Source organism: Bufo gargarizans, chromosome 1 (assembly GCF_014858855.1).
Source record: "Bufo gargarizans isolate SCDJY-AF-19 chromosome 1, ASM1485885v1, whole genome shotgun sequence".
Lineage (NCBI taxonomy): Eukaryota > Metazoa > Chordata > Amphibia > Anura > Bufonidae > Bufo > Bufo gargarizans.
The window spans coordinates 497,483,337-497,496,719 of NC_058080.1; the positions used below are offsets into that span (position 1 = coordinate 497,483,337).

Genomic DNA, 13,383 nt, shown 5'->3' on the forward strand with positions numbered 1-13,383 from the left:
TCCTTTTTTGCTATGTATTGCTTGAGATATATAGAATAATTATGCTGATCTTTTTGCATCTTGAATTGTAACTGTCCCCTGTTCAACTCCTGCGCAGTCTATATTATTAATGCTTTGTATGTGCTCGGTACCGTATCACACCATTGTTGGTGTTGTTCACATTGTATTTTCTTAACTTGGAAATAAAGCATTTTAAAACCAAAAAAAATAAAATAAAATAAATTTGAATCAACGTATGTTTCCTTTAAAATGATACATTTACTCGGATTAAACGTTTGATCTGTCATCTACGTTCTATTACAAATAAAATATTGACATTTTCCATCTCCACATCATTGCATTCAGTTTTTATTCACAATTTGTTTAGTGTCCCAACTTTTTTGGAATCCGGTTTGTAATAGACATATTAGGATCATATTGAGCTTCCCCTCTTTGGATCACCTTTATTGTACACATTGATCAAGTTGTGTCCCTGTCTTCCTCAGTCACAGTTCTGAGCCAACAGCAGTCCGTTGCCCATTACTGAGGTAGACAGGAGAATACATAACTGATTTCTGTGTATATTTTTTATCACTCATTTTTATTTTTATTTTATTTTTATACAAATTATATATATTTCAATGTCTGTATATTGTTACTTATATTGATTTTATTTACATCGTGTTACAATAAATATCAGTTTTCGGTACAGTTCCTGGTGACTGAGTGCCTGTTAACATTATTGTAATATTACTCTACACTTTTAGACTGTGGGGCAGTCTGATAACAGTGCACCTATATCCAGAAACCAGAAAGGGAGAGCCACTATAATTCTTGTATACAATGTCTATTTTTTGCTTTTGTCTTGTGAGGGAGCTTGTTGTTTTTGTTTTGTTTTGTTTTTTGCAGGATGAGGTGACATTTTATTTGTCATCATTTTGGTGTAGATGGGACTTTTTGTGAAGCAAGGTAACCAAAAAATGGCTGTTATGGCAGTGTTTTTATTTATTTTTTCAGTGTTCATCTGAGGGTTGATCATATGATATTTTTACAGAGCAGGACTTTATGGAAGCAGTGATTTGTTTTGTTTTACACAATACAGTAAAAGCATTTTTGACCCAAAAAAATCATTTAAATTTATTTAAAGGCTTGTCTTTTTAGGATCAGGTGATATATTCATTAGTACCATTTTGGGGTAAATGTGACTTTTTGCCATCTAGGTCAGGAAAGGGTAACTTCTGTGTCCAACACCTCCAACACATATAGACCATGTTGCAGAAAGTATTTCTGCAGTGGAAAAAATGTATATGTACAAATTTACTCCATATATTGCCTGTGGTTGTGGATTTTTTTCCCTACGTAAGAATACAGTACATGATGGTGCACATTTCTCCAGTGTATTATTCTGCTATGAACACATGCCAGGTTTGATTCCAGCTTAAATCAACACCCATTCTTCCAAATAGCAATTGTGTTTATTGTGCACGCAAATTAAATACAAACTAAATCTGGGTGTTAGCTAATTTTGCTAATTTTTTATCTGTTCAATGCTCACATTTTAGGCTACTTTCACACTCGCGTTTGGTGCGGATCCGTCTTGTATCTGCACAGACGGATCCGCACGAATAATGCAAACGCTTGTATCCTTTCATAACGAATCCGTTTGCATTATTTATTTTAAAAATAGTCTAAGTCAAAACGGATCCGTCCTGACTTACATTGAAAGTCAATGGGGGACAGATCGGTTTTGAATTGCACCATATTGAGTCATTGAAAACAGGATCCGTCCCCATTGACTTACATTGTAAGTGAGGACAGATCCGTTTGGCTCCGCATCGTCAGGCGGACATCAAAACGCTGCAAGCTGCGTTTTAGTGACTGTCTAAAAAGCAGCCAAATTGATGCATTCTGAACGGATCCTTATCCATTCAGAATGCATTGGGGCTGAACTGATCCGTTTTGGACCGTTTTTGAGAGCCCTGAAACGGATCTCCCAGGCGGACCCAGAAACGCCAGCGTTAAAGTAGCCTTATACAGAAATAATGCAAACATTTTTACACATTTTAACAGAAAAGTAGGTAAAGAGATCCGCTCACCTCTGTTCTCTCAGGGTAGGTGCTCCAAACCAAAAATTGAGACACCCCTCAAAGCTTAATGTAGTTTGTGTAGAAATATGAAATAGGCACTCATATATGGAAATATAGGACACTATTTATTATGTTATTAATAGCAAATGCAATAAAATAAAGATCAGATACAAATAGATAAAATAGTACATCAAAACACAATACGCATATTATCACTGTTAGAATTTTTTTCCTAAAAAGGAAGCAGAGCAGGGACTGGTAGTACCAGGTTGTCTCTCTTGTATTTCCTAATATGGACCCAATAGGGTCCTATATTAAATGTGAGCTGTTATTTTTTGAGAGAAAGTGGTGCAATCATTCTCCGCTCACTTAGGTAGTACTCCCCCTAATGGGTTAAACTTCATAAAATATTCTCATGAGCCGATCCTATATTTTATTACAAAGTCGCACCGATTGTGCTAATAAGTCACTGTATGTTGAAAATGTCCCGTATCAACAAGAGTTGTGTCCAGGGATAAATGATATTCAAGTAGCGCTCCGCAGACTTTATACTTTTTGTTTACTGTTTCAGTTATAATTGAATTGCTGGAAAGGAAAGTCCTTGGTGAGTGACTAATGGAATTTGCTCTTGTTCACTTCACCTCCTCATATGTTAATAGTGTGCCTCATAATATTTTACCCACAAGTGTGGGCTTACCTCCGCCTGTGCTGCTGTTTTGGTGGGACTTGTTAGTAAATCTTTCCTCCGTTCTCTGTGCCGGCGTCCCGACTGCGAAGGTATTGGCGTCCCTCGTGTCTCTCACAGCTGATCATCCGATGGTAGTCCTATGTGAGGATCACGGCTCTTTGTTTCCAGGCGCTGGTAGATGACGTATTGAGGTCTTTTGTTACAGAGTGAAGAGAATCCTTTTTTTGTTATAGTGCACTAAGTTCCATGGAAAATTCGGGGTATCTATCCAGGATTCACGCCAAACGCGTTTCGGGGAAATGCTTTCCCCTTCCTCAGTGGCATACCCCGATTCCGTAAGTCAGTGTATTTTATAGTTAGTATTGGTATTTCAGAAAGTCTGGTCTGGATCTTGGTTATAGCCAAAGTCCGGTCCGGATCCAAATACTGGATGTCATTTTGTTTCATTGCGGCTTGTATGCGATTTAGGTGCGGCGTTTTATGTTAAGGTGTGTTTTTTCTGCTATACTTGCAATTTTGTACATATGACATAGTCCATTGAGAATTTTTTCATGTTAAGCCCTCCATTGTTATATTCTACCTTGCAATAATAGATGCAAGGGGGTACCTTGTATTATCTTATATATTTCAATGAAGGCAACAAATGCAGTCTCAATACAATATAGAGATACAAATTGGTGATATATAGCATGAGAAATAAAAAATAAAATAAATAAATGTTAAAGGTAAAATACAACTAATAAATATATGTGCTTAATGCAGATTTTTATAGGTTCTATATAGAAGGGGTTTGTTCCCTCAAGTAAAAAATCCATAAAACCCTATTTCCAATTAGAAATGCATCTGCGATTCATTTGCGTTTTTTGGATATGGATGCGTTATTTGTCTCACATCCGCATAATTGCATTTGTGAGGCCAATCATAGAGAATTTTTGTGCAGAGTCCTTCTTTCTTATGTTATACATATTGTATTTATTAGAATACATTTAATAGTGTGTATGTCTGTAATTTTCAAGTATTCTTAGGGTTGGAATGTTGTAGAAGGGGGGGGGGGGGGGGGGGGGGCGTGTGGGGTAGAGGGAGAGTTGCAGTGCTGGAAAAACAGCCTGACATGCAACTCTGCATCGACACCCACACGGACCACCTTATTTTCATATAAAACCAAATATTTCCAATTCCGCATTTAAACCCCTCGGCAGAAGGCTACCGAATTCGTATATTTTTCTACATTCTGCCCTTGATAATCTCTCAATTCCTCCCCGCCAATGTTTCTCCACCTTCTCCAGTGCCATGAACGAGAGACCCACGTAGTCGTGGTTATGTGCTTCCTTGAAATGCCTGGATAGCGAATGTTTTTCATAACCTTTAGTAATATTATTTAGGTGTTCTGCTATCCTGACTTTCAATGTTCGTTTAGTTCTTCCTATATATTGTCTCGAACATTGACACTGGATTAGGTAGATAACATTAGTGGAGTTATATGTAAGGAAATACTTGATAGTCATAGAGTGGGAATTTTGCGTGGAGGTAACTATTGTTGTTTTTATCGGGAACTTTGTTTTTCTGCAGCCTAGACATTTCCCGCATCTAAAAAAGCCCTTTGGTTGGAGCCAATTTAATATTGGGCCATTTTTAGTTTTCTCTTTCATTGAAGGGGCTATTTGGATTCCTAGATTTGGAGCCCTTGAATATGTGATTTTAGGGGTTGGAGGCAGAAGCATCCCTATTGTTTTATCATTGTGTAGATGATGCCAATGAGATTTTATAATGGATTCTATCTGTTTTGCCTAAGTGTTATATGGGAGGATAATTCTAAAATCCGAATTCTCTTCTTGTTTAGATTTTTGTGTTGATTCAAAGAAGGCCTTTCTATCTAATCTCCTTACTTTGATAAGGGCTTCATTAATAATTAGTTCAGGATCATTTTTTTCTTTAAATTGATTACTCATAGAATTGGCCTCTTCCTCGAATGTATCATCTTCGGTACAATTACGCTTAAGTCGGCGGAACTGTCCGAAGGGAATATTTATTAGCCACCTTGGCAGGTGGCAACTCGAGAAAGGAATGTATCCGTTTTTGGCTGTGGGTTTATGGAATGTATTGCATAGGTATGTATTTTTTTTTGTGTAATTTCAATATCTAGAAACTCAACCCTCTCATTTCCAATATTGGAGGTGAACTTCAAATTATTGGGGTTGTCGTTAATCTTAGTGACAAATTTGTCAAGGTTTTCTTGTGTTCCACTCCAAATGAAAATGATATCATCTATATATCGCCGCCATAGGACCAGGTCTGTCCCCAGTTCCGGGTCAATGTTATTGACCTCCCATCGTGCCAGAAATAAATTGGCGTAACTGGGGGCAAACCTGGTACCCATGGCAGTTACTCTCCTCTGTAGGTAAAATTGATCAGAAAAGAAAAAATAATTATGGTGCAAGATGTGATTTAACCCCTTCCAATACATAATCAATTTGATCATTATTCCAAGTCCAATTTCCAGATAATTGTTCCCTCAGGGCTGCAATGCCCTGATCGTGATTGATGATAGTATAGAGGGACTGGACATCCAAGGTGCCCATAATCCAATGGTCATGGACGTCCAGACCCTCCAAAGTACCCACAATCTCTGTCGTGTCACGTATATAGGATTTTATTTTCCTCACCTGTGGTTGGAGTAAGGTGTCTATATACTGTGACAGGTTTACTGTTAAGGATCCAATGCCCGAGATGATAGGGCGACCTGGGAGATCCACAATATTCTTGTGGACCTTTGGTAGGCAATATAAGATAGGTAATCTGCCTGGTGTATCCATAATAAAGTTGTGTTCTTGCTGTGTTACAATTCCCTGTTGTAGACCTCTTTCACAATAACAAGAAAGAGCAAAGTTTAAAGTTCTCCGTGGGGTCTTTTTTTAGGGGGGTATACGTAGACTGGTCTGCCAGCTGTCTGAGGCATTCGGTATTATATTGATCCTCTCCCCAGATGACTATAGCCCCCCCTTTTTTACCTTTAACATATATTTTTTTTGTCATGCTATATATCACCAATTTTTATCTCTATATTGTATTGAGACTGCATTTGTTGCCTTCATTGAAATATATAAGATAATACAAGGTACCCCCTTGCATCTATTATTGCAAGGTAGAATATAACAATGGAGGGCTTAACATGAAAAAATTCTCAATGGACTATGTCATATGTACAAAATTGCGAGTATAGCATAAAAAACGCACCTTAACATACAAAGCCGCACCTAAATCGCATACAAGCCGCAATGAAACAAAATGACATCCAGTATTTGGATCCGGACCGGACTTTGGATATAACCAAGATCCAGACCGGACTTTCTGAAATACCAATACTAACTATAAAATACACTGACTTACGGAATCGGGGTATGCCACTGAGGAAGGGGAAAGCGTTTCCCCGAAACGCTTTGGCGAGAATCCTGGATAGATACCCCGAATTTTCCATGGAACTTAGTGCACTATAACAAAAAAAGGATTCTCTTCACTCTGTAACAAAATACCTCAATACGTCATCTACCAGCGCCTGGAAACAAAGAGCCGTGATCCTCACATAGGACTACTATCGGATGATCAGCTGTGAGAGACACGAGGGACGCCAATACCTCTGCAGCCGGGACGCCGGCACAGAGAACGGAGGAAAGATTTACTAAAAAGTCCCACCAAAACAGCAGCACAGGCGGAGGTAAGCCCACACTTGTGGGTAAAATATTATGAGGCACACTATTAACATATGAGGAGGTGAAATGAACAAGAGCAAATTCCATTAGTCACTCACCAAGGACTTTCCTTTCCAGCAATTCAATTATAACTGTCTGAAGCAGTATATAGTCGGCACAGTAGATATAGATACTGTCGACAAAAAGTATAAAGTCTGCGGAGCGCTACTTGAATATCATTTATCCCTGGACATAACTCTTGTTCATACGGGACATTTTCAACATACAGTGACTTTGTAATAAAATATAGGATCGGCTCATGAGAATATTTTATGAAGTTTAACCCATTAGGAGGAGTACCACCTAAGTAAGCGGAGACTGATTGCACCACTTTCTCTCTAAAAATAACAGCTCACATTTAATATAGGACCCTATTGGGTCCATATTAGGAAATGCAAGAGAGACAACCTGGTACTACCAGTCCCTGCTCTGCTTCCTTTTTAGGAAAAAAAAATTAAAATTTTAACAGTGATAATATGCGTATTGTGTTTTGATGTACTATTTTATCTATTTGTATCTGATTTTTATGTTATTGCATTTGCTATTATTAACATAATAAATAGTGTCCTATATTTCCATATATGAGTGCCTATTCCATATTTCTACACATTTTTACACATTTGTTACATATTGTTTACAGTTGAATGACGCCATCTAGTGTTTGTGCTATTCAGATTACATGCTCTACTAAAATATAATTTCATTGGTTATAAACAGTGGCATAAGTGACAGTAAGGCCCTAATGCCAAAGGCTCTACTGCCTAAAGAGATGACCCCAGTATTATAAATGGCAAATGGCAGGCATGAGGGCCTGTTACAGAATACACAGTTAGGCCTCTTGCACACGAACAATCAGGATTAGGTCTGGATGCATTCAGGATGCGTTCAGGAAAACTTGCACCATTGTAGTCAGTGTTGTCTGCGATTGCGTTCAGTGGTTCCGTTTTTTTCGCATGGTTGAAATGCGCATTGATGCTTTTTTCACGCGTGTGATAAAAAGCTGAATGTTTACAAACAACATCTCTTAGCAACAATCAGTGAAAAACACATCGCATCCGCACTTACTTGCCCCATTTATTTCTATGGAGCCAGCGTTGCGTGAAAAATGCCGAATATAGAACATGCTGCGATTTTCACACAACGCACAAGTGATATATGAAAAAGAACGCTCATGTACACAGGCCCATTGAAATGAATGGGTCCAGATTCAGTGCGGGTCCAATGCGTTTGCATCACGCATTGCACCCGCGTGGAAAACTCGCTGGTGTGAAAGGGGCCTAACAGTTCCACAATTTATGTTACAACTTTGTTATTAAAACTGCCATTTTGCTGGAATACAGTGTACAGTTCAATTAAATGAGGCCTACCCCGGCATATGAGAGCTACAGCAAAGTCATTTGCCCAAAGGAATCTTTAAAATGGATTGGGTTCATGTACAATCATGTACAATTTGGGAAAAGGTACAAAATATTATTGAAGTATTGAAGGCCCAGATGAACCGTGGTGATGGACCATGTGATTGGTGCATGTGATCTGACGTCACCACAGGTCCTTTAAGCCGGCAGCTCATCATTAAAGAAGTAAGAAGAGACCGGCAACTACGCGATCAAGAAGAGGAGGTGAGTTAATCATTTACTTATTTTTAACCCTCAATTGACCACCTACTCTGCATTCTGTATTCAGAATGCTATTATTTTCCCTTATAACCATGTTATAAGGGAAAATAATACAGTGAATAGACTGTCACCTAGCAACCATGCGTGAAAATCGCACCGCATCAGCACTTGCTTGCGGATGCTTGCGATTTTCACTCAGCCCCATTCACTTCTATGGAGCCTGCGTTGTGAGATAAACGCACAATATAGAGCATGCTGCGTGAAAATCACCGCTCATGTGCACAGCCCCATAGAAATGAATGGGTCCAGATTGAGTGCGGGTGCAATGCATTCACCTCCCGCATTGCACCCGCGCGGAAATCTCGCCCGTGTGAACTCAGCCTAATCTGGGAAGAAGATTTACCTTCCAAAATCATAATGGTTCTAAGAATACAGCCAAGAGAGCACTAGATTGGCTTCACAAGTCAGTGTCCTTAAGTGGTCCAGTCAGAGGTGAACCTGATCTGAGACATAAATATATGTGCGGTATGCCAGACCTTGCAGGGGAATTATACGTGAGGTCACGGTGTGAGCAATAGGTGGGCCGAGATAAATACAGTTCTGGTTACTCACGGTTATGCCGTCCCTGGGCAGGTTCGCATAAGTGATAAGGAGAACGGCACAAGGATTCTCTGGGGCACACTCTGGTGCAAGGGACACAGGCCAGATGATGGTCCGAAGTGCCCTTGATGGTCTGTATTAATGTGTCTATGGCAAGGTCCCTTGTAGTCATGATGCCAGTACCCTTTGTATGGAGGTACAACCATTTACTGTAGTGTTAATTAAGGAACTTGAGACTGAGACAAGGAAGGTGCAATCCAACTTGGAACTTTTTTTGAACATTGCTCTTGGTAACAGTAACATCCATATAATAACATGGTGTCTTAACTCCTTAACACAAAACCATTACTTTGTCCACCTATATAAATAACCAAAGATTACTCCATTTTCATTATTTCAATTATCTTTATTAAAATGGGATCTTTATTAAAATGGATAATATTGGCCACAGTGTGTATATGTTACTTTAACTTCATATATAAATACCAATATCTCAACTTTTATATAACTGACCAATAAACATATTCAGATAGTCCACTCAAAGAGTGACTATTCCCCCATACTACACGCCATGACAATTAAGGAAAAAAGGGGAGGCAGGGACGGGTCTCGTCGCTGCCGTTACCTGAATGAGCACCAACTGACATTTTCTCTCTTTTATAGGTACCCTCGAGCCAGGATGAGATTCCCTCCAATCAGCTGAAGAAGATAGCCGCATGAGAACCGCAGACTGCACCAATTGGCATCTGTTACCAGGTAAGAAACACATATTGCGAATAATTGCACATGCAATTAACAGGTGTCGTGACACCATGTCACCCCTTAATTGCATCTGCAATAAGGTTTGATCAGTCTCTTAGTACATCGAAGTATCAAGTACAGTCTCATGCATATGGGGTAAGGAGTATATAAGTCCTTAGTGGAAGACAGGCTCTTGGTGATGAATGTGAAAGCTACTGCTTCAGACTAGGCTTATAAAATATGAAAGTCTTACTCTGGTAAAAACTCTGGCCGCTTTTCTAACCTTGGTTGAAGGTGCTTTTCTAAATCCTTGAACTTCTATTTCCAGTGCGTTTCTGACAGTTGGCCTAAACTGTCCTCAGGGTTTAAACTGGTGGTGAGGATGCATGTGTAACACCCCAGCGTTGTGTTACTAAACTCTTTTACCCCGCTACAATCTCTTAAGAGCATTAACCTTGTCATCTTATGTAATTTCACATTATATCCTCACAACTGTGCATTGTAAACCTTGTAGAATGTATATTTCCATGTTCACCAGCAGGTCACAGCGATGTGTTAGAAAGGAGTTAGGTTCAGTTTAGTACATCTAGGCTGGAATAGTTCATTCCAGTTTAGCTCCTCCCCTGTGAGTAGAGTGGGCTGGGCCCATATCCTGCAGCATGGGCAGGGAAGGAAGTTAGAGGCAGTGTGCCAGCCACCCCTGTTGGGGAAGGCTGTGTGTGTTATGAACTCCCTGAGATAGAGAAGAAAACCAGGATCTTGCCTCGGCTGAGACATTGATGCCCATCCACAGTCTGAGCCCTGCAGCCTCAGCTGGAAGAAGCAAGCAGACAAACTCCAGTTCCAGGAAGAAGCATACCCTGAGACAATAACTGTAAGTAAAGTCCAGAGACCCAGGAGAAGTCATATTCCTCCTCAGCTAGTCAGTCCCCATACAGCAGAAGATAGAGAGTGCAGAAGCCAAATTCCTGCCACAGTATAGAGCTACAAAGCAGACGTCCTTTCCTGCAAGCTCCAGGTTGATAGAGCAGAAGATAAATTCCTGCCAACCATTGCCGATACCTGCTGGGACCTAAGACATAAGCTGTATCTTGCTTGGATGAAAGTTACAATCAGTAAAGACAAGTTTGAACTTCACCAAAGGTCTGAATTTTAATTTCTGCTGCAAATTCCTCTATTATTCCTACTAGCACTACACTCAATTTATTGCAAGTGAGCCAGGATCCAGGAGTCCAGCCGCACCCAGTTAGGAGACACCGTTGACCCCATTATTACTACCATACAGAAACATTACACCACTCTGGCATTCCTAACCTGGGGAGTGAGTTACAACACCTTAAAGGGGCCTGTGATTGTATCCTGCGCACGTTGCCATTGGCGTCACAAACAAAACTATAGACTATCACCTACACCTGACCCAGTCATTGCATAATTTGGCGTCAGAGTGCATACCCCGTTCCAGGTCATTGCACATGCAGCTGTCTCCTACACCTGCCGCAATGGTGCCTAGTAAGCCCTCAAGTAATGGCTGTCTTGCTATCCTTTGATATGAATAAAATGTAGTAATCCCTTGGATACTTGGCTGAATGCAGCTTGGACACTGGTCACTCTGGAGGGGCGATCTATAGGAGTGGATTGCTCACCTCTAGGTAGAATAGTTGCAGGCTTTAACCCTGGACTGTGGAGCCGACAGGGACAGAGCAGAGAGGCTGTAAATATGCCTCCCTCCAGCTAGACAGCTACATTGCTGCTGCTTTCTGACTAAGCTCGTGAGAGATCTGGATTGATCCAGACTGAACTGATCAGCCTAACTTGGGCCTGAGCTAAGCTATATATTTACACTGAGAAACTACCCCATCTTGTGGAAAAACTAGTGTAGTGCACCCTAACTAGGCCTGTGTAAAGGATCTTGCATGTATAATCACATTGTGACATGGGAGAATATGACATGAGATGAAGTACAAAATGCAGGCATATTACATGACATTAAAACATAATAAAAACAAGTTTGCGGTGCCCACGGTCACCTAGTGGGACATTGCATATGTGTGAATTAATGCTTTCCATCAAACCTGATATAACTTAAGAATTTCTGGAGAGAATGAGAGAAAAGCCCCAAATATAATTGTACCAAGGCTGTAGCGAACAAAATCTGATTTTCTAGTAGCTTGAAAGGTCGCATTAAAGGGGTTATCGCATGATTAATGTAAAAATGAAAATCAGACATTATATAGTAAATGACAATCTCTTTCTAACAAAGCTAGAACCAACCCTGTACCTCACATGGATCCAGAGATCTCCCCACTTATTGATCTGCTAGATTTATATCAAGCTAACAGCTCAAGGGGAGTGTCTTGTCTGCTGCAGCTCAGGGGGCGTGTCTCAGCTCTCCCTATCACAGCTCAGGAGGCAGTTGAAATTTGAAACTGAGCATGTGCGGCCTTCTTAGTGAGCTGGACATAAAAATAAGAACAAACAGCAGGTGGTGCTATACAGATGTATTTTATTGAATAACTCAGTGGCTTGCATTACATGCAATTACAAAAGTATTCAGATCCAGGTGCTGGTTTGTAAACTGTAGAATATTTTTTTGTGGGACAATCCTTTTAAGAAAATCATATAGTAATTAAATTGTCTTCATATTATATAAATGTTGTGTTTTGGATATTTTTATGTTTAAATATAATTATTTTGTGTAATTTTTTTATTTTTGTTTTAATTTTTAACAGATTATTATTATTTTTTTCCGAACATATTTTGATAAACCTGATTTCATAATGTCATTGTGGGGTATTGTGTATAGACTGATGAGTAAACAAGACAATAATCTTTTCCATTTTACAAAGACGAGGTGTATGAATGCTTCCCGAACACACTCTGTTCTGTTTCCTTCATATTTCTAAATAATTGATATTTTTAATGCTCTATCCATATATTATTTTTGGATGAGTTCTTTACTGTGTGGTGGCTGCTTGCATCTTGTACAGAGCTGCAGTGTGTCGGTGTCACTGTGTCACTCACTGCACAGTAATACACGGCTGTGTCCTCCCCCCTCACATTCTTTATATGAAGCTGAGTACTTAGAGAGCTTCTCTCCATGGTCATAGAGTATTTGGAGTGCAGGTTAGTAGGTGAGCTCACTCCATAACTACAGATGTCCAGTCCGAGTCCAGGGAGTTGCTTGTACCAGATCAGAATACGGTAATTTGATATTGTGTGAGTACATTTCAGGGTGATATCTTGGTCTTCTGTAATGTGAAGATCTGGATCCTGTGACACCTGAGAATTTGCTTGTACATCTGGAAGACAAAATAATGGAAAATATTACTAGTTATAAGAAAAAAAAATATATATATATATATATTATTTTTTTTTTATAACATATGATATCCACAGTTTACTTGTATTATGAAATAGTAATCAAAATTGCCCTCACCTGTAATAATAGTGACCAGTAAGAGTCCTGGAAGGATAGTCCTGCTAGTAGTCCACATCATGGTGTACTGTGTGCCCTGCACCTTTTATCATCAGGTGTCTGAGGAGATGTGACATTTACCACACACCGCACCTCAGTCTTTCCTGTCACATCTTTTTTCTGTTTTGTTTAACCCTTTCAGGACCAAGCCATTTTTCACCTTAAGGACAAGGTCATTTTTTAGCAATTCTGACATGTGTCACTTCAGCCTGCTTGCCTGTGAGATTTAGGAGGCTGGATCTCACAGGCTGTCACGGATGGCAGCCACGATTCCTAAGGAAGGCATTGGGCTGCTTCCCCTGCTATCGGGTCCCTGTCACAGCAGCGTAGGGACCAGATGGCCACCCCACACATGTCTGAAGCCTGCATGTGCCGCGGACAGCGCTGACCGCGGCCATGCAGGGGTTAATGCACCGTCATCTGTGATTTCACTGATGCCGGCGCATACAGC

At 40.0% G+C, this 13,383-nt stretch overlaps 1 gene segment (V, D, J or C); it reads right to left on the minus strand.

The window, feature by feature from the left end:
• LOC122928133 overlaps positions 1–12,963 on the minus strand; it is a 29,809-nt gene extending 16,846 nt beyond the window's left edge. Inside the window, 1 exon segment of the V gene segment in view lies at positions 12,894–12,963. Within this exon segment, the coding sequence occupies positions 12,894–12,954 (61 nt within the window).
• Between the last annotated feature and the right edge of the window lie 420 nt (positions 12,964–13,383).